Here is a 20175-nt window from a genome sequence, read left to right as displayed (position 1 = left end):
TGCTTAAGGACTGAGTTTGATGTTATTAAAATAAGTTGAATGTACAGAATATGACAATATAGTATGCTGGATATGGATTAGGAGAAAGAGAATCCATGTGATTGATTTTGAAAAAAAAATTTCCTTGATTTATCTGGGTAGGCAATTTGTTCTTAATGTCTTGAGAAGCAACAATATATATATGCAATGTTAAAGTATGATGCAAAGGCTTATAATATTGGCTTTTAAAGTGTTTCTGGATGACACTCTAATATTACTTTTTTTTAATGTATCTGGAGAGAAGTTGATGGGGGAAGTACTGATGCCCCTGTGGCCAATGGCCATCAATTCAGCTTAGATTCATGTGTTGCAATGCCAAACAAGGGTTTACAAATTGAAAACTCTTTGTAAAAATGAAGATCAAGCATCTGACCTTGTTTGGTGATTGTTAATTCCTCATTGGGAGGTTAATGTTGCCTAGTGGCAAATCTTGCCCTACACCTATATCAGAAAAGATGAAACATGTATAGTTACAGTCAGTTAGTGCATAAGCACTGTCAAGATGGGCAGATTAAGATCAATACGATAGCATTATTCCTTTCACACATGCTTTAGACCCCTTTTTTTTAGTTAGTGGACAGAGTCCTTTCTTCATAATAATAGAGCTGATTGGACGGATGAGAGCACCCTTGATCAATGCAATTATGTTTTTGAGTAAAGTGGAGAAACCAATTATTTATTGAAAGCAAACAAGTTGGGTGCATCTTTTTTATTTTCAATGCTTTTGAATATTATCTTTTTTATTTTTTATTATTTTATTTTATTTTTTCTTTTCTGTTCTATTCAGACTTGTTTCCTTCTATGGAAGGAAGGAGTTCAATATAGGATTGCCTTTTGAAAAAAAGGTGACAAACGCCTGTCTCTATGGCGTGAGAGTTGGTTGCGAAATCACTTATGTGTTAATTCTTTCAACAAATATTCAAATTCTCACCACTCCGTCACATGAAAGACTTATTTTGGTGCCGCTAACCACTTGAACCAAGTGGCTTTGGCAGGATTGCCCCATTTCAAATATGCCTAAGATTTTTTTTTTGGAACCTTTTAAATGGTTTTACATGGACTTCAGAGTTTTTTTCTTTATAATAATAAAGGTGATTGGGCATATGATGGCATCTATGATCAAAATGCACCCCTTTTATTGCCCTTGCTTTTTAATATTTTGCCTTGCAATTGAGGTTTTCATCAAATGCATTCTTTCTCAAATTCATGCAAAGAAAAACTCGTTTATTCCTCCCTGCTTTTAAATATTGTGCCTTGCAATGAGAAGGCTTCATTAAAAGTATTCCTCCTCAAATTAATACAAAGAAATACTCATCTTCATCTCTTGCAATCAGTGAATCAAAGAGAGGGAGATGGCTGAAACCTTGGTTAAACTGGTGGTAACCAAGCTTTCAGACCTGGTTACCCACGAGGTGCAGTTGTTGCGTGGTGTGAGAGATAAGGTGAGCTGGTTGGAAAACGAGCTCCGTTGGATTAAAGGCTTTCTCAAGGATGCTGATGCAAAAGGAAAGAGAGATGAAAGGGTGAAGAACTGGGTGATTGATGTAACTGAAGTTGCTTACCAAGCTGAAGCCACCATTGATGCTTTCCTCGTCCAGGTTCGTTCAAGCAGCATTTTCAACAGGTAAGACGTAAGTGATTGATTAAAAACATTTAGATACTGTTTGATCATAGGGTGGCAAAAAAAAAAAATCAAAAATATATATATATATATATATATATTAAGATTTTATTGGTTTGTTGTGTTTTTTAATCTCTTGTTCTAGTTTTTTTTTATCTCTGCGTTGCTTTGTTTTAATAAATTATGATTTATTGACGTTTATAATTTTTTTCTTAAAATTTATCACTAACAACCGAGATAGAGGAAGATAATGATTCAAAAATATTAATTTTATGTATATATTTTTCAGAAAATATTACTGTATGTATGTTGCTTCGAGAAAATATAATATTTAGAAATATTTATTTATTATTTGTTAAAGAAAATAGATAAATGACTAAGTTGTGTTTAATAATTTTATTATTTATATTGTTTTATATATTAGTCAAAATTATCTTTGAATAGTGTTTTATATAATCTACTGTGATTATTTGAATATATTAATTTTCGTCGGCTTTTTTTTTCATCCATGACTCTTGCCTTCACATGAACCGTAATCTCTAATTTTCGATTTAATATATTTTTTTAATAGGTTGAAAGCAAGGCGTTATGTTAGTAAGGAGATTGGCAAAATAAAAGAAAAGCTTAATGAGATCAAGGCTAGGATAAAGTTGTATAGGATTCAACTCTCGGGTGACGATGGAGATGCTTTGAACTTAATGACGGTGAGGAGACGCCATTTCCTACCTCAACCTGATGATGCTGATATAGTCGGACGCTTTAATGATGAGAAGATCCTACTTGAACGATTACTGATGAATCACCATTGCCAACAACAACAACAAGGGTCTTGTGTCATTAGCATTGTTGGCATTGGTGGTCTCGGTAAAACCACCCTTGCTCGCAAACTTTGTAAAAGCAATGCTGTCAGCAATCATTTTCACAAGTGCATTTGGCTAACAGTTTCTCAAGAAAATAGTTTAATGGAGCTTTTGAGGAAGATGCTCATACAAGTTCCTGGCATTAGAGAGGAGGACTTGAAGAACAAGGAAGAAAATGATTTGATGGACATGATTAATGACTCACTAAGAACACAAAGGATTCTCATTGTATTGGATGATATTTGGCTAGAGGATGTTTGTGAATGGATGCAAGGAATTTTTCGGAATGTGAACAATGGGAGCAGGGTCTTGATCACCACTCGGTTTCATAATGTTGCCAAGAGAGCAGATTCAAGAAGCACTCCGTACCAACTTCAGTTGTTGAATGAAGATGAGAGCATGGATCTTCTTCTGAAGAAGGCCTTTCCTCATCATGAAGATCCTGAGGAAAATTGTTCCAGTGATTTGCTTGATATTTGTTGTTGTCTCATGCGTAAATGCTGCGGCTTACCTCTGGCTTTGGTTGTGCTTGGAGGTTTCCTAGCAGACAAAGCACTATTGAGTGGAGCAGAGTGTTGGAGACGATGAATTGGGAGGCAGAAGCTAAAACTAGAGCATGTCAAGAAATACTAGCACTGAGCTATGAAGATCTTCCGCGTCATATGAAATTATGTTTTCTTTATTTCGGTGCTTACCCTGAGGATTATGAGATTTATGGCACTGAGTTAATCAGGAAATGGATTGCAGAAGGCTTCATACCACAGAAAGAAAATAAGACAATGGAGGAGACAGGGAAGGCTATTTTAAAGGAGTTGGTACAAAGGAGCTTGATTCATGCAAATAAGCGGGAAAGCAATGGGTGTGTGTGAAGACATGCAATGTTCATGATCTACTATTGGATTTTGCAAGATCTGCAGCTAAGAAAGACCGCTTTCTCACTGTCTGCTCCACTCAAAATGGTCACCCAGTTTCTTTGACATCGTCGTCGCCTCACCGGGTGGCAATTCACATCATCGATGACCCCTTGACCAATGAAATCAGTACAAGGAACGTTGGACTGAGGACTTTAATGGTATTTGCTCCAGTGTATATTAAAATAAAAGTTAGTTCTCCAGAAATAGTTTCCGCAATGTTTACATTTCAGTTTCTAAGAGTGCTTGACTTGGCTGCGATAGGACTCCTAGACAGAATACCAGAAGAGATCAAGCTCCCAATTCATTTACGCTATTTAAGACTGTTTGGTGTGCGTGATGGACTGGATGATCCAGGCCTACCATCGTCTATAGGAAACCTTCCATTTTTACAGACTATTGACATATGGAGTCCACCAGAGATACTAGTACCCATCACACTATGGAAGATCAAGACACTAAGACATGTATTACTCTCATGGTGCACACCACCACAAAGTGTGAAGCTAGAAGATCTCCTCACACTTGATTATGTGACATTTGGTTGCCATGAATTGAGAGTGTTGATATCTAAGGAACACCATGGAGCAATGCTAACCCAGCTACTCAGTGAACTACGCCATCTTATCAGCTTGCATATACAAGCGGGTCAAGGATGTCATATAGAAATCAACACAACAAATGACTTTCCATTTCACAACACCCTTCAGTCATTGACTTTAGGTGGACCTTGGCCAATGGGGAACGACATATCTGAATTTCCAATTTATCTCACCAAGATTGAACTCCTTGATTCTAAATTGAAGGAAGACCCAATGCCCAAATTAGAGAGGCTACAATACCTTGTCACTCTCAAATTCTTTGCATCTGTGTATTTTGGGGAAACCATGGTATGCTCTGCAGGTGGATTCCCTAGTTTGGAAATTCTGTTCATTACCTGCTGGGTTCAAGACAAAGTAAATGGAGGATGGGAGCGTAGTCAGTGGAACTCAATGCCCAATCTTGAGGAGTGGAGGATAGAGAAAGGTGCAATGCCCAAACTTACTTTCCTACATTTCACTTCATGTGAGAAACTGAAAATGCTTCCAGATTTTCATCATGTGACGAGCCTTCAGAAATTGGAGTTGTTTGGCATGTCTAAAAAGCTCATCCGCAGGACAAAGAGGGAGGATTCGCACAAGACTCGGCATGTGCCAAAAATCTGCAGTAGTACTGGACAAGAGCCGCCCTTCGGAGCTGGTGAGTGTTGCTTCTACCTTTGTTATCATTGTTATCTTTGTTGGTGGTGTTTGTATTCTTCTACCTTTGTTATCATTGTTATTGTCTTCTATTATGGACTGTTCTCAAGAATCGATCATAAGCTTGGTTTATGAATTCAAAGAGGGCGTTTGTGTATTGCCAATGTAGGCTGCTGGGTTGACTCAGACGAAGGTGAGCTTTCAGATGCTGGAGAGGGCATTTCCACGGTCGCCAAGGGTGACGAGGAGGTCGGAGCCGAGGACAAGGCGGATAACCAGGAGGTCAGAGCCAAGGAAGACGATTAAGACTAGGGTGATGCTTTGTCTGAGGATGACGAGGAGGTTGGAGCGGTGATGAGGATTAAGACGAAGTTGGTGCGCTGTCTATCTTAAAGTTCCAGTGGAATTGGTGTTTTTGATTTTTGTATGAATAAGAAGGAGAAGAAGGGGGGTATGTGCTCCTTTTTCTTTGATATCAAGGTGTGAAAGTGTGTGTTTTCATTATGCACGTACGATGATTATAAATAAAATGCATGTTTCTCTTTGGTTTAAGCATGAAATCAGTATCAATGGCAAATTCCAAGACACTGGCATTTTCTTATTTCCTTAGCTAATTAGCATGGTCATCTTTTGCCATTTTCACTTGTTGTTGTTGATTTTTTTAAAACATTTTTTTTAGAAAAAAGGAATTTTCCCTAACATAAAAGGTAATCAGTGTAAATGTTTCTTTCTCCTTTGTTTTATTTCATCAATGAAATGATATCATATGTTTGATCATTAATTTAATATTCATGAAAAACTAAATAGAAATGCTTGTTATCAAGTAATGTTCAACAAAATTCAGTCTATCCATTTACAGAAACGCCTTTCTTAATTGAATTCACACTTATTATGGATTTTCCCTGTGGATGACCTATCTAGCCTATCCATCCTGCATACACTCAAACAAATGCTTCATCCATTCAAAGATGTATATGTGTATATATACTATAAGATTTCTAAAATAGAGATGACTGAATAAAGAATAAATATCTATACACATTAAAGAAAACTAAATTTTAAGGGGAGAGGAAAGATGTTACCTCATAGTCAGATATATATATATATATATATTCAAGGACAAGAGCCACAACCAGCTTACCATGGCCAGATAAATTAGAGATGATTTCCAATTCTCCATAACATGTTTTTCCAGTAAGTGATCGCAGACCTTCAACATTCTTTAAATACTAAATAAAAGAAAAACCACATTCAAATCAAAATACACAGAATTTGGTTTTCAGTTAAGTTCATGATCGAGTTAAAAAATACACAATATTAAGTACTTAAAATTTACACAAGGAACTTATGTATTTTGCAAGACACTCTCAAGAACCTAAATCCAAACATCACAGAGAAATGGCTTGACTCTTATTGTCTCCAAATGAAAAGAAGGCTCGGCATGTTGTGTATTATTTAATATATAGTTTTTTTTATATATTATTCAATTTTATTATTTTAAGTTTTTAGATTAATGTTTTATTGTTGCATATATCTTATTAATTGTAATTTTTTTAAAATGGTTCTTGTAGGTGATAATGTTTAGAAGATGACATCGATTCTACTTAGGAAAAATCATTGTCGCTTTATTTGGTTGTTAGACATTAAATGAAAGTATTTTATCTTTGTGTTAGATTTGGAATTGAGACAAGAACTCTTAAATGTCAAGATTAAATAACAGTTTACTTTTGGACATGTATTTTATAAATATATGTTTGTGATGATGAATTAGTTTTTTATTTTTATTTTTAGTGGAATGTTTGTGTTATATTTGGAATTGAGGCAAGAACTCTTGATTGTCAAGATTGAATGGTAGTTTATTTTTGGACATGTACTTTATAAATATATGTTTGTGGTCATGTAATAGTTTTTCTTTTTTATTTTTAGTAGAATATTTTTGTTTTTTTAATTGCATTGATTGTTTCAATTTATTGTAAATTAATTTAATTGTGTATGAGGTATTAAATTATTCATAATATATTTACAAGTGTAATAATAATTATATTGACAGATTAATTATTAATATAAAGATGTTTACTGATGGTATAGTTATTGCTAAAACTAAACATGTCTTTTTCAATATACATCTATAGCAACGGATGTTGCAGTCATTGATAAATCAAATGGATTGATTCCAATAAATGTTGTAATTGTTGGTATAGGTTTATGCTTATGAGATTTTTCTTACTGTAAAATGTTGGAATATACATTTTAGCATTGATATAAGGTAAATAAATCTGAGGTGTTTTCCCAATGGTGAAACCAATAGTTGCAGTTATGTTCCATTGGTAAATCCCATGAATCTTTTCCAATAGATGTATACGCACAAGACTACTACTAATGGTAAAAATATTATTGGAATAAGTGTTTTTATTGTTGGTATATGGTAAGCAATCTGCGGTTGGTAAAACTAATAAATCTATTCCAACAAACGTTATATCCGTTGGTATAGGTCTATACCTACAAGACTTTTACCAACGATAAAAGAAATGTTGGAATATGTATTTTTACCGTTGGTATAGAGTTTTGGGACCTCTACCAATGGACTATTGATTTTTACCGACATTTTTTATACTGTCACTATATAATAATTTATTTGTAGTGTTGTTGTATTATTTAGACTAAGATTTAAGTATTTCAAAGGCTTCTATCAGTGTATACTCTGTTCACTTATATCATAATGATGTTAGTTTGTGAAGTGAATTATGTGCTCCTTGAACCTATATAAATGGTTTGAATTTTTTTTTTTTTTAATAGTTTATTAATAAGTTTTTTTATCTTTAATAAGAATCAAATTATATATATATATATATATATATATATATATATATATATATATATATATATATATATATATATTGTCATTATAGGCAATAGCCTAACAATTAACACAATTGACTCCGATGTGGGGAGTCGGCATGCATATAAGTATGTTTTCATATTTTTTATCAAATAAAAATAAAAAATAAAAGATAAAATTAAATATCCTCGTATCAGAACTTTTTGAAAGTATAGTGCTTGGGGTTTGGCGAGCCTGCTGACCAATGGGCTCACTTAAAAAGTACGGCTTGCCTACATTGTTAAAAAAAATTAAAAATTAAAAATTAAATAACTTAGAGTTGTCGCATGAAACTTTTATATTTCACAGTTCTTTCCACATGGTAATAAAGGTGATTGGACAAATGGCATTGTAGAGATAGCAACTGGCCGGGCTGGGAGAGGGTTTTGCCTACCCCGCACCGTCCCCACTCGTGCCCGCGCCCGCGCCCCCACTCTCCCATCCCCACACTCGTCATGCCCCCAATGTCTGCTGGGGTTTCAAAAATCTGCCCCATAGCCAAACCCAATGCGGAGTCTGGGTAGCAATGGGAATCCTTGCCCCGCCTCGCAGGGGCGACTCAAGGGTAAAGCCAATCAAGCAACCACTTTGGGCCCTTGAAAATTGGGGGGTCTCATCTTAGGTTAAACTAATTTAATTTTTAAAATCTTATCACTATGATTATAACAATAACTATGTAACGGGTCTATAATAATTTATAAATTTAATTTGCGGCTCATTATTAACTTTAAATTTTTAAAAGTTTTAAAATCTTATCCTTCTAATCATACAAATTATTTATTGTATAATTAATTAATATTTAAAATTTTTATTTAATATTGCACCGATTTCAAATCTTTCCTCCCAACCAACCAATCTATTCCAAAAATAAATAAATAAATAAATTTGTAGGCATGCGTAACTAACAATCCTATTTTTTACTTTCTATTATAAATCAAGATTCTAATTACTTTATACCATTAGTGTTTTTTTAATCTTTGTTAATTGGTATTGATTTCTTGTTTGCGATACTCATCACTGCATTTGCTGTGGATTTCTTTTCAAGCCTATAAGTTAAAATGAAACCTTTGTAACTGCCATGAAACTTAAGTTGTGTTCCCAAAGGAGTCTTTGATCAACATATATTTTGTTATATTACTTAAGTCTCACTGATCTTTTCCAACATGAAGAAATGGGTATGCTTTAGAGATACAAAGATGATATCAAGTCAACTAAACAACTTGTGAAGACTTGGTTCATCGTCATGCTGGAGCTCATTCCTAGTCAATATAATTTAATAGCAGATAAACTTGCTTAATCTGGTACCATAAATCCCAAAGGTTTTGATCTACCGAATTGAATGACACATACATACTGCAGGTTTAACTAGCTTTTTATTCTATAATCTTTTTATTTGCTTTTTGTTGTTTGTTTTGGTGTCTATCATTTTGTTGTTTTTTGTTTTATATTATTTTTTTTAATTATTTTTTTTCCTTATTAACCAATGAAGGCCCGTTTTATACTTGGGCTTTAGGCCTTTATTAGCCTTGAGTCGCTTCTGCCGGCTTCCACCTTAAAATATTTAATTACACATATAATGTTATAAAAGCATGACAAATATAAGTTTTTGAGAAAACACCCCTAATAAAAAAAAATAAATATTGAAAATGTTAATATAAAATAATGAAGTTTACACTCCTTTTTACAAGTCACATGTGCAAAACCAAGGTAGTCAAACCCGGACCGGCCCGGTCGGTTCGATCGGAAAAACCGGGAACCGGCCATGAGGCCGGTCCGGTCATGCTCCTTCACTCGGACTACTAATAACCCGGCTAAGAACCGGATGACCCGGTTAAAAACCGGATAAGTAGGTCTATTTAACTCGGACCGGATGACCCGAATATGAAGCTGGGGACAGAGAGAGAAAGCGGTGGAGAACCGCTCGGCGGAGGAGGATGAAAGGGAGAAAGAGCAGGTCGAGAAAGAGGCAGCCGGTGGAACCATGGAAGAAGATGAAAGCAAAAGAGAGGAAGAAGACCAAGGAGAGAGAGAGAGAGGGGGGAAAGTCTCGGGACTCACATACCTGTGAGTCCCGAGACCTTTATGATTTTTTTTATTTTTTTATTTTTGTTTTTTGTTTTTTAATATTTTATATTTAAAAAATTAAAAAAATTATATAAAATTAAAATTTTAAATATTAAATTTAATTAATTTTGGGTTTTAAATATTAAAGATAGAGATTAATTATATTTTTATAAAGATTTATTGTTATAATATGTTTTTAAATGTTTTATTAGTGACCCCGGTTCAACCCCGGTTTGATCCGGTTGGACCCATTGACCCCTGACCCCTTATGTTGGCCAGGTCTGAAAACCTTGTGCAAAACAATACTAAAATTAAAATTAAAATTTTTAATCCAAAATAATAGTCTTTTTTGTTTTCCACCACTTTTCATCAATAATTTTCAGTCCATGAATAGCTCTACTTGCTAATATAGTGTTTATGTATGGGTATATATATATATATATATATATATATATATATGACATATGGGTACTTTTATAATTCTACTTTTCGAGTCGATTCAGGACAGGTGCAATTCAGGTTTCAAGATCTCCACACCCGTCTCACCCTCACTTCATACTTGTCATGCTTTACTTGAACCTGATTTGAAATTGGGTCAAAGTGGGGTTTCCTCCATCAAACTCAGGACAAGTAGAATCCGGTTTAGGGATATTTGTCTTCTCAAGGTAACAACACCCATGATCAAAATATATTTTCCTAACATAGTCCTAAAATATAATTTAATAATCTGTTATTTGCCAACATGGTCCTATGGAAATCATATCACTGCGGAGCCAGTATTTAGATTTTGACGGGATACTTACTAGGTATTTAAAAACAAAAAAAAAAACTATGGCATTTTATAATTTGATCCTTCTATCTTTTAAAATTATTATAATGGCTTATTTTTAGTTTTTTTTACCCAAAATTTTTAAAGTCTTTTAAAATTAATTTTTAGAATACATTTATTTTTGAAAAATATATTATTAAATTAACTATTATTTAAAATTTTCTTCCTACTTATAACCATATTTTTGTTTTGTATACTCACATGGATATTTTAAAATTAAATTAAGTATGATTATTAATAATTATATGCATTGTAAATATAATAGTTTATTATTATTTAATATTTTTATTTTATTCATGTTTTTTTTATTTAAATGACTAATTTACATTTTAAAAAATTGTATTTAACAGTAAAAATTAAAAGTTGATCAATTGATCATTCCAACGAGTGTTTTGATTGAACATAAACTCTGATCATGTAAATTCAGCAAAACGTGACTCATGGGTTTTCATGTGATGCCAAGTAAAGCTGTTCGCTTGGCATCACATGAATAATAATAATAATACATTTTTAAAATAAATATAGTTTTCAAAAAATTAATAAGTTTTAAAAATAATCATTTTTATAAAAAAAAAACTATGTTAAAAAAACAACTTTAATAATTAAAAAAACAAGAATAAAAGTGAAAAATACCATATTCTTGTAGCTTATACAAATGTCCTGTCAATATTGGTGCTCACTGGACATAGATGTGATAGATGATTCTAACGTTATTTAGACTTTTTTTGTTAAAAAATAAATTAAAAAAAAAATTTAGGACCATGATAAAGAAAAAGTGGCAAAGTAAATCTCTTATTCAACTATTTTCTCTTGGAAGGAGCAATGACAGCACCCCTTTTTTAATATTCTTGCCTGTTGCCTGCGTTTTAAACTTTTAATATTCTGCCTTGCAATTGAAGGCATCACCAAACGTATTTCTCATTAAATCAATACAAAGAAAGCTCATCTTCATCTCTTTCAATCAGTCATTGATCAAGAGAGAGAGATGGCTGAATTCGTTATTACAACTGTGGCAACCAAGCTTTCGGAGATGATCACACAAGAGTTGATACTGTTGCATGGTGTGAGTGATGAGGTGGAGTGGATGGAGAGAGAGCTCCGTTGGATTAAATGCTTTCTAAAGGACGCTGATGCAAAAGGAAAGAGGGATGAAAGGGTGAAGAATTGGGTGAATGATGTGACAGAATTAGCTTACCGAGCAGAAGCCGCCATTGATGGTTTCCTCATCAAGGTTCGTCGGTTGAAAGGTTGCCCAAGTTGGATCAGCAGGTAAGAAATTAAGTATTGTTTTGAAATTTAATTTGATCAGATCGGTTCGACCCAGTTTGACTGGGTTTGACTAGACTATCTGATTGGCTCATTTAAAAAGCCGGAGCAAAGAATTGATCCGGCTGACCCTGCTAAGTACCCAGTGAACTGGTTGATTTGGTCAGGTTAAATCCAATCAACCAGATAATAAATATATAATATAAAGGGTCTATGTCTAAATTTTATTTTTTATTTACTCTATTGTATTTTGCTTGAATTGGTATTTCAAATTATATTAGATTATTATAATATGTTTGTTAAATTTTATCTAAGATAATAAGTTGATATTTATATATTATAAAAAAGACTATTTGTTGGTTGAGTTTTAGGATTATTGTTTTTAAATTTTTTTAGTAATTTATAATAATATATTTTCTATATTTATATAGAATTAAAATTATAATAATATTTATTATATTCAAGAGCTATTTTGAGTTGACAGTTATGTTACTTTCGTTTTTAATAAATTTATGATTTATCCACATTGTTAAAAAAAAATCAGATTTCAAAATATGGAATTAAAGAACTAATAGATTTATTAAAAACATTTCAATATTGTTGGAACATTGGGAAAAGTATATATATAGAAATCTTTTAGAAAATTTATCAATGGAGATAAATGAAGATGGTGATTCAAAAATATTGATTTTAAAATCAAAATTAAAAAATTATCCTCTAATTATCAACAACTAGTGATGTATACATATTGGTCCTTCGGATGTATTCAATATTTGATTTTTACAAAAAGCGACAAGTGTCACCCCATAAGGGATGTCAAGGGACAAATATGTCCGATTAAGGGTGACAAAAATTTGGGTTTGGACAACTGCTACAGTAAATAAATAAATTTGTTGTTTTCCGGATATCCAAAATTTGTCTAAATTTAATAAGCTACATTTAAATTCACTCAAATATTAAATTATATAAAAATAATTTAATTCACATTAAATGCAAAAAAAACAATGTAAAACAATCCAAAACCCAACTTAAATCGTACAAAAATTCAAGTCTTTATAGAAAAAACCAATATATGTTTAAAGTTTTTGGAAATTTGGCTTAAAATAGTTGGGCTTAATTAATATTGTGGTCTTTTAAAATTTTAGAAGTAAATAGGTCCGGTTGTCCGAACTTTTATGTTCGAACTTGGCCAAGATTTTTGTCCGGACAACCAAGCCATGTACGGATCCCGTCCGCATTAGCACAAATTCTGTCCAAATCTGCTCTATTCTTAATTAAACAAAACCAGGTCGACGAGTTTAGACAAAGTATTGTCAGCTCTAGGTACAGTTGCTTAACGACCACCTAGGGATTTAATAACTCTGCAAGATGTCACATGGGACGATTAGAGTTCTGCCATGTGCACACTCAGAAGATTTTTCAAGATCCAAACCGATTTAATAAATCCTCTTGTCATGTAACCCTGGAGAAGAGGGAAACGACATCCTCCCATAGGTGACCCATGAACAGTTGACCCAAGAATTCGACCTTAAGTCTACCCATTCACCATTCTCATAATATTCTACTACACCAAGTAGTGGTTGTGTTTAATTTTGATATATTTAGTTAGTCCATGTTAATTTGTGTTTAAGGACCTTATTATTTATAATATTTTATATATTAAGTAATATTATTTTTTTATAAAAATAGATAAACTATAAATATTATTAAACTGAAAAATAAAGTACAAAGGCTCATGGAGAAACAAAAAAAATCCACCAATAAAGGGGATTAAAGTGAGATTATGGAAAAACAAAATACTAAAAAAAAAATAGGACATATAAAAACAAAAATAGCAAAGGATTATGATAGGACATAGAAAAACTTGCCCACTTAAAAAATTATAAAATATTAAATATTAATTTTCTAAATTTACTTTTTATATTTAATATATTTCTACAATTTTTAATAAATTATATTCAACTGCACATTTTATTAAATCATAATTTAAGGATAATTTTATAATATTAATGTAATTTTTCATAAATTTAAGATTGTTAACTAACTTTAATCAATTCTCTTAATTCATGTGGATTAATTAAAATGTACAAGTAAAAAAAGTACTGATAGGAGTGATTGAGTAGTGTTTTGTATAATCTAGTTTAATTATTGAATTATTTTTCTCTCCTCTTTTTTCATGTATAGATAGATAGTTATACATTCACAGGAACCAATAAATTCTATTTTCGATTTAATACTGTTTTTTTTTTAAATAGATTTAAACCAAACGCATTGATAGCAAGGCATCATGTTGGTGTGGAGATCAGGGAAATTAAAAAACGGCTTAATGAGATCAAGGATGTCAGAGAGAGGTATGGGATTCAAAACTTGGGTGAAGATGGAGATGCTTCTAGCCAAAAATCCATATTTAAGAGACACCATTTCTCACCTCAATCTGATGATGCTGACATCGTCGGACTGGTTAATGATGAGAAGATCCTACTTGAACGACTACTGATGAATCACCATGGCCAACAACAACAACAACAACAACAACAACAAGGTCTTGTGTCATTAGCATTGTTGGCATTGGTGGTCTCGGTAAAACCACCCTTGCTCGCAAACTCTATCGTAGCAATGATGCCAGCAATCATTTTCACCAACGCATTTGGGTAACAGTCTCTCAAGAAAATAGTTTAAAAGGGCTTTTGAAGAAGATGCTCTTACAAGTTCCTGGCATTACGATCAACTACTTGGAGAACAAGGAAGAAAATGATTTGATAGACATGATTAATGTTTTAGTAAGAACAGAAAGGATTCTCATTGTATTGGATGATATTTGGCGAGAGGATGTATGTATTTGGATGCAAGGAATTTTCCGGAATATGAACAATGGGAGCAGGGCCTTGATCACCACTCGGTTTCATAATGTTGCCAAGCGAGCAGATCCAAGAAGCACTCCATACCAACTTTCATTGTTGAATGAAGATGAGAGCATGAAGCTTCTTCTCAAGAAAGCCTTTCTTTATGAAGATGCTGCTGCAAATTGTTGTCCCAGTGAATTGCTTGATATTGGGCATCGTCTCATGCGCAAATGTGGCGGCCTACCTTTGGCTTTAGTTGTACTTGGAGGTTTCCTATCTATAAAAGACAAAACACCTGTTGTCTGGCGAAGAGTGTTGGAGACAATGGATTGGGATACAGAAGGAAGAGAATGTCAAGAAATACTGGCAGTACTGAGCTATGAAGATCTTCCGCATCAAATGAAATTATGTTTTCTTTATTTGGGCGCTTACCCTGACGATTATGAGATCCCCGGCAAAGAGTTAATCAGGAAATGGGTTGCAGAAGGCTTCATACCACAACAAGGAAATAAGATGATGGAGGAGACAGGAGAGATTATTTTGGAGGAGTTGATTCAGAGGAGCTTGATTCATGTTAATGACAGGACAAGCAATGGAAGTGTGAAGACATGTGGTGTTCATGATCTACTACTGGATTTCACAAGATCTGTGGCTAAGAAAGACCGCTTCCTTACTGTTTGCTCCACTCAAAATGATCAACCAGCAGTTTCTTTGACAACGTCGTCTCACCGGGTGGCAATTAACATCATCGATAACACCCTTGGCCAATGAAATCAGTACAAGGCACAACGGATTGAGGACTTTGATGGTTTTTTCTTTAATGCATCATGGAGAAATAGATAGTTCCCCAAAAATAGTTTCCTCAGTGTTTAGATTTCAGTTTCTAAGAGTGCTTGACTTGGCTGCGATTTGTCTCCAAGACGGAATACCAGAAGAGATCAAGCTCTTTGATTCATTTACGCTATTTAAGACTGTTTTATTTGCGTGATAGATTGGATGGTAGGGTTGATCCAGGCCTACCATCGTCTATAGGAAACCTTCAATTTTTACAGACTATTGACATAACGCTTTCATCAAAGATACCCATCACACTATGGAAGATCAAGACACTAAGACATGTATTATTAGGGTGCACACCACCACAAAATCTGAAGCTAGAAGATCTCCTCACACTTGATTTTGTGACATTCGGTTCCCATAAAACAATAAACTGGAGTTTTCCTAACCTTAGGAAGTTCAAAGTGTGGATCGATAAGGAACACCACGGAGCAATGCTAAACCAGCTACTCAGTGAACTACGCCATCTTATCAGCTTGCATATACAAACGGATGAAGGATGTCATATAGAAATCAACACAACAAAGGACTTCCCATATCATAACACCCTTCAGTCATTGACTTTACATGGAACTTGGCCAAGGGGGAACGACATATCTGAATTTCCAATTTATCTCACCAAGATTGAACTCCGTGATTCTGAATTGAAGGAAGACCCAATGCCCAAATTAGAGAGGCTACAATACCTTGTCACTCTCAAATTCTTTGCATCTGTATATTTTGGGAAAACCATGGTATGCTCTGCAGGTGGATTCCCTATGTTGGAAAGTCTATTCATTACCAATTGGTATCATGACAAAAAAGGAAGGTTCGGAGTGCATATGTGGGAGGCAATGCCCAATCTTGAGGAGTGGAGCATAGAGGAAGGTGCAATGCCAAAACTTACATTCCTACGATTAACTTCATGCGAGAAACTGAAAATGCTTCCAGATTTTCATCATGTGACGAGCCTTCAGAAATTGGAGTTGTATGGCATGTCTAAAGAGCTCATCCGCAGGACAAGGAGGGAGGATTTGCACAAGATTCGGCATGTGCCAAAAATCTGCCGTTGTACTAGAACAGGGCCCTTAAAAACTGGTGAGTGTTGCTAAAGGCCAATTGTTTATCTTTGTTGGTGTTGTTTATATTCTTCTACCTTTGTTATCATTGTTATTGTCTTCTATTATGGACTGTTCTCAAGAATCGATCATAAGTTTGGTTTGATGTATTCAAAGAGGGCGTTTGTGCATTGGCAATGTAGGCCGCCGGTATGACACAGACGAAGGTGAGCTTTTAGATGCTGGAGAAGGCATTTCCACGGTCGAGAAGGGTGACGAGGAGGTCAGAGCCGAGGACAAGGCGGATAACCAGGAGGTCAGAGCCGAGGAAGAGGATTAAGACTAGGGTGATGCTTTGTCTGAGGATGACGAGGAGGTTGGAGCGGTGATGAGGATTAAGACGAAGGTGGTACCCTGTCTATCTTAAAGTTCCATTGAAATTGGTGTTTTTCGCTTTTTGTATGAATAAGAAGGAGAAGAAGGGGGGTATGTGCTCCTTTTTCTTTATTATCAAGGTGTGAAAGGGTGTGTTTTCATTATGTACGTACGATGATTATAAATAAAATGCATGTTTCTCTTTGGTTTAAGCATGAAATCAGTATCAATGGCAAATTCCAAGACAGGCATTTTCTTATTTCCTTAGCTAATTAGCATGGTCATCTTTTGCCATTTTCACTTGTTGATTTTTGAAAACAATTTTTTTTAAAAAAAGAATTTTCCCTAATATAAAGGGTAATCAGTGTAAATGTTTCTTTCTCCTTTGTTTCATTTCATTGATGAAATGATATCATATGTTTTGATCATTTATTTAATATTCACGAAAAACTAAGTAGAAATGCATGTTATCAAGTAATGTTCAACAAAATTCAGTCTATCCATTTACAGAAACGCCTTTCTTAATTGAATTCACACTTATTATGGATTCATCACTGCATAAAATGAAGCCCACTCTTGGCATTTCCTTCAGAAGTTATGTTTCTCAAATTTTGAACTAGAAAGCATCTGGTGGTTATCTTGTGAAGAAAACTAGGAACAAGTGAGTTTTCAAATATTCATGTTTCTCAAATTTTAAGTTTGACTAAAAAACAAAGCAACGTGGATCAATAAAATAGTAGGGCATTATAAATTCTAAAAGAGGTTTTTCTCCAAAATCTTTGAGATCGGCGATAGACTTTGTAGCTTTAAGAACCCTTAGTTACAAGATAAGTTTTTATTTATTTATTTTTTGAAAAAAATGAATAAATCACAAATTTATTAAAAATATTTTTTAAATTATTAACATTTTGCTTAAATTATATGTTTATCTATACTGTTGCTCATTAATCTTAAAGTTGAACGCAACTTAACCATAAAAAAGTTGGTGTGGTATGGATTTATACAGGGAGGAATCAATGCTATAAACAGCCTTACTTCCAAACTACGAAAATATTTGTTTTAATTTTTCATTTAATTATGTCAGTAAAGTGGCTAGGAGTGATAGCAAGGTAGCTAATCCAAACAATAATGTGTATGTAAAATTTTTTTAAATATAGATAAATCATTTATATTAAAAAAATGTGGAGATTAAAAAAAAATAAAAAATAAACAACACAAGGTATAAAGGAAATACAATTATCCATTGGATATGGTCCCAATGATAGGTCACTAAGAAATCACTTTTGGACTGAATTATCTTCGTAAGAAATTTGTGCTTCTCTCACCGGGTCATTTGTGGTGATTTTAAAGTGATCTTTTCCCCTCTCAACAAGAACAAGGGTCCTCCTAACTTAGGAGACGTCCTTGACTCTCAAAAATTTCCCAATGACATGGAGTTTCTAGATCCCCCCTTCATGGCAAAGGCTTCACCTGTACCAATGGTCAATTGGACCCACTATGGGTTCAATTAGATCATTTTCTCCTGTCCCATACTTAGACCATCTCATTCCCTAGAACATGCCAATATTCCCTGCCTATAATTGGATCAAATCATCCCCCGAACTATCTAGATTTTAGGCACTATAAAACCCTCACCCCAAGATCTTTCCCTTTGAGAAATCTTGGTATTCAAAAGAACAACTAGGGAAACTTATCCATGATTGGTGGCTTGATCCTAGCCCCATAGGAAGTTCTGATTTTGATTTCTAAAAGAAAATCACCTATTTGAAAGCTAGTTTATGCTAACAACTTTAGATCTTTCCATTTGCTTAAAATATCCTTACTTCTAGAACTCGATTTGCTTGATTATGCTAGTGCGACTAGATCTCTAGATACCTCTGAATGACAACGATTTTCTCAAGTTCAACTAGATCTACTTTCTTTCCAACGTCAAGAGGAGATTCATTGGAAATAGCACTTCAGAATCACCTGGCTTAAAGAAGGAGATTCGAACATTAGATTTTTTCACTTAATTGCTAATGGAAAGCGAAATAGAAATCTAATACCACATCTACTACACAATGGTTCCTGGATCGAGGGGGACAAGGAGTTGGGCAAGATCTTTTTTTAGATCATTTTTGCTAGCTTCTTAGCACCCCTAAACCCTTCCAATTTCTTTTTTAACTGGCAAGTGTCATTTGCCCATAGAGAAAGAATGAACTTTTCATCTCTCAAGACTCCATTCTCAATAGAGGAAATCAAACAAGCTGTTATTATTCTAAGTGCAGACAAGGCACCTAGACCAGATGATTTTCCCTATGTTCTTCTTCCAAAAACACTGGTCCTTGGTCCAAAACGATCTTGTTAAGCTTTGTCCTAAATTTTTTTTTATGGAAGTGCAAACTTAGAACGTCTAAATTGTACTAACATAGTTCTTGTTGCAAAGAACAATACCCTTGAGAATATTTTAGACTTTTTGTCTATAAGTCTCATTAACTCTTCATGCAAAATCATTTCCAAACTGCTAGCTAATAGATTAAGTAGAGTAATTAATAAGCTTGTGGATGACTCATAATTGGCATTCATCAAAGGAAGATGCATAGGAAACAACATAATGAGCTTTTATTTAGTCTTCCTAGTATAGCCTTCAGAGTTGATTTTGCTAAAGCCTTTGACTCCTTGGATTGGAACTTCCTGTAGGAGGTCCTAGCCACCAGGGGGGTTGGTTCTCGCTAGATCTCGTGGGTTCAAACTATTCTCTCCTCCAACAAAGCATGGGTCCTAGTTAACAGATCACTTCATGGCTACATTTGTTGGAAGCGAAGACTTAGACAAGGAGATCCTTTGTTACTGTTACTCTTTGAGATTGCCGCAGACACCCTAAGTGCAATATTTTCACACACACTTAGTTCCAGAGTCCTAATAAGAGTCCCGCTAGGGTATTATGGGAACATCTATCATCTTTAATATGCAATTGACCTTATAATTTTTTTAGCAAGAGGACAAGAAGATCTTCAAGTTATTAAACTGATTCTTTACCACTTTTAGGGATGCTCAGGTCTCTCTACTAACTATTCCAAAAGTTGTCTATATTCAACCAACTATGGTTTCCAACCTAATGCAGTATATGCTGCTATTCTTAATTGCATTAGGGACTGTCTTCCCCTTACATACTTGGAGGTTCCACTTTTAGGGAGATGACCTAGGTGACAAGATTGGTCGAAACTCATCATGATGGTTCGCTCGAAGCTTGCCTCCTAGAAAGCAAATTATCTATCTTTAGGAGGTCGTCTCACCTTAATAAATTTAGTATTAACCTCAATTCCTACCTATTGGATGTCTATGTTTCATCTACCAACTTGGGCAATTAATGAGATTGACAAGATCTGCAAAGATTT

General features: G+C 34.1%; 2 protein-coding genes across 6 annotated transcripts; both read left to right on the top strand.

The window, feature by feature from the left end:
* The first annotated feature begins 1117 nt into the window (after positions 1 to 1117).
* Positions 1118 to 15353, top strand: LOC120257191 (disease resistance protein RPP13-like). 5 transcript variants are annotated; one of them, XR_005535566.1, is made up of 4 exons: positions 1128 to 1663; positions 2232 to 4457; positions 4588 to 4670; positions 4839 to 5087. XR_005535566.1 is itself a non-coding variant. In XM_039264764.1 (3 exons), the coding sequence occupies exons 1-3, from the start codon at positions 1392 to 1394 to the stop codon at positions 15318 to 15320; spliced, it is 1599 nt and encodes a 532-aa protein (XP_039120698.1). In that variant the 5' UTR covers positions 1118 to 1391; the 3' UTR covers positions 15321 to 15353. The 5 variants fall into 5 exon arrangements, 2 of the variants coding, with proteins under 2 accessions (XP_039120698.1, XP_039120699.1); XR_005535565.1 differs by having other exon boundaries at positions 4547 to 4670; XM_039264764.1 differs by lacking the exons at positions 4588 to 4670; positions 4839 to 5087 and adding an exon at positions 14249 to 15353 and having other exon boundaries at positions 1118 to 1663; positions 2232 to 2486.
* Positions 15354 to 15798: 445 nt separating this feature from the next.
* On the top strand, positions 15799 to 16876 carry LOC120257192 (disease resistance RPP8-like protein 3). Its single transcript, XM_039264766.1, has 2 exons — positions 15799 to 16463; positions 16627 to 16876. Exons 1-2 carry the CDS (start codon positions 15821 to 15823, stop codon positions 16761 to 16763), a joined length of 780 nt encoding a protein of 259 aa, XP_039120700.1. The 5' UTR covers positions 15799 to 15820; the 3' UTR covers positions 16764 to 16876.
* The last annotated feature ends 3299 nt before the right edge of the window (positions 16877 to 20175 follow it).

The sequence above is a fragment of the Dioscorea cayenensis genome, unplaced genomic scaffold (genome assembly GCF_009730915.1).
Source record: "Dioscorea cayenensis subsp. rotundata cultivar TDr96_F1 unplaced genomic scaffold, TDr96_F1_v2_PseudoChromosome.rev07_lg8_w22 25.fasta BLBR01001931.1, whole genome shotgun sequence".
NCBI classification, from domain to species: Eukaryota; Viridiplantae; Streptophyta; class Magnoliopsida; order Dioscoreales; family Dioscoreaceae; genus Dioscorea; species Dioscorea cayenensis.
Note: the sequence above shows the minus strand (reverse complement) of the source record. Positions and strands in the feature narration are given on the sequence as shown.

Bases quoted from the DNA above. Each gene is read 5' to 3' on its own strand.
- LOC120257191 (XM_039264764.1), top strand. From the start codon at position 1,392: ATGGCTGAAACCTTGGTTAAACTGGTGGTAACCAAGCTTTCAGACCTG. The intron at 1,664-2,231 runs GTAAGACGTAAG...TTTTTTTAATAG, and splicing joins TCAAGCAGCATTTTCAACAG to GTTGAAAGCAAGGCGTTATG. The intron at 2,487-14,248 runs GTCTTGTGTCAT...AACAACAACAAG, and splicing joins TGCCAACAACAACAACAAGG to GTCTTGTGTCATTAGCATTG.
- LOC120257192 (XM_039264766.1), top strand. From the start codon at position 15,821: ATGCTAAACCAGCTACTCAGTGAACTACGCCATCTTATCAGCTTGCAT. The intron at 16,464-16,626 runs GTGAGTGTTGCT...TTGGCAATGTAG, and splicing joins AACAGGGCCCTTAAAAACTG to GCCGCCGGTATGACACAGAC.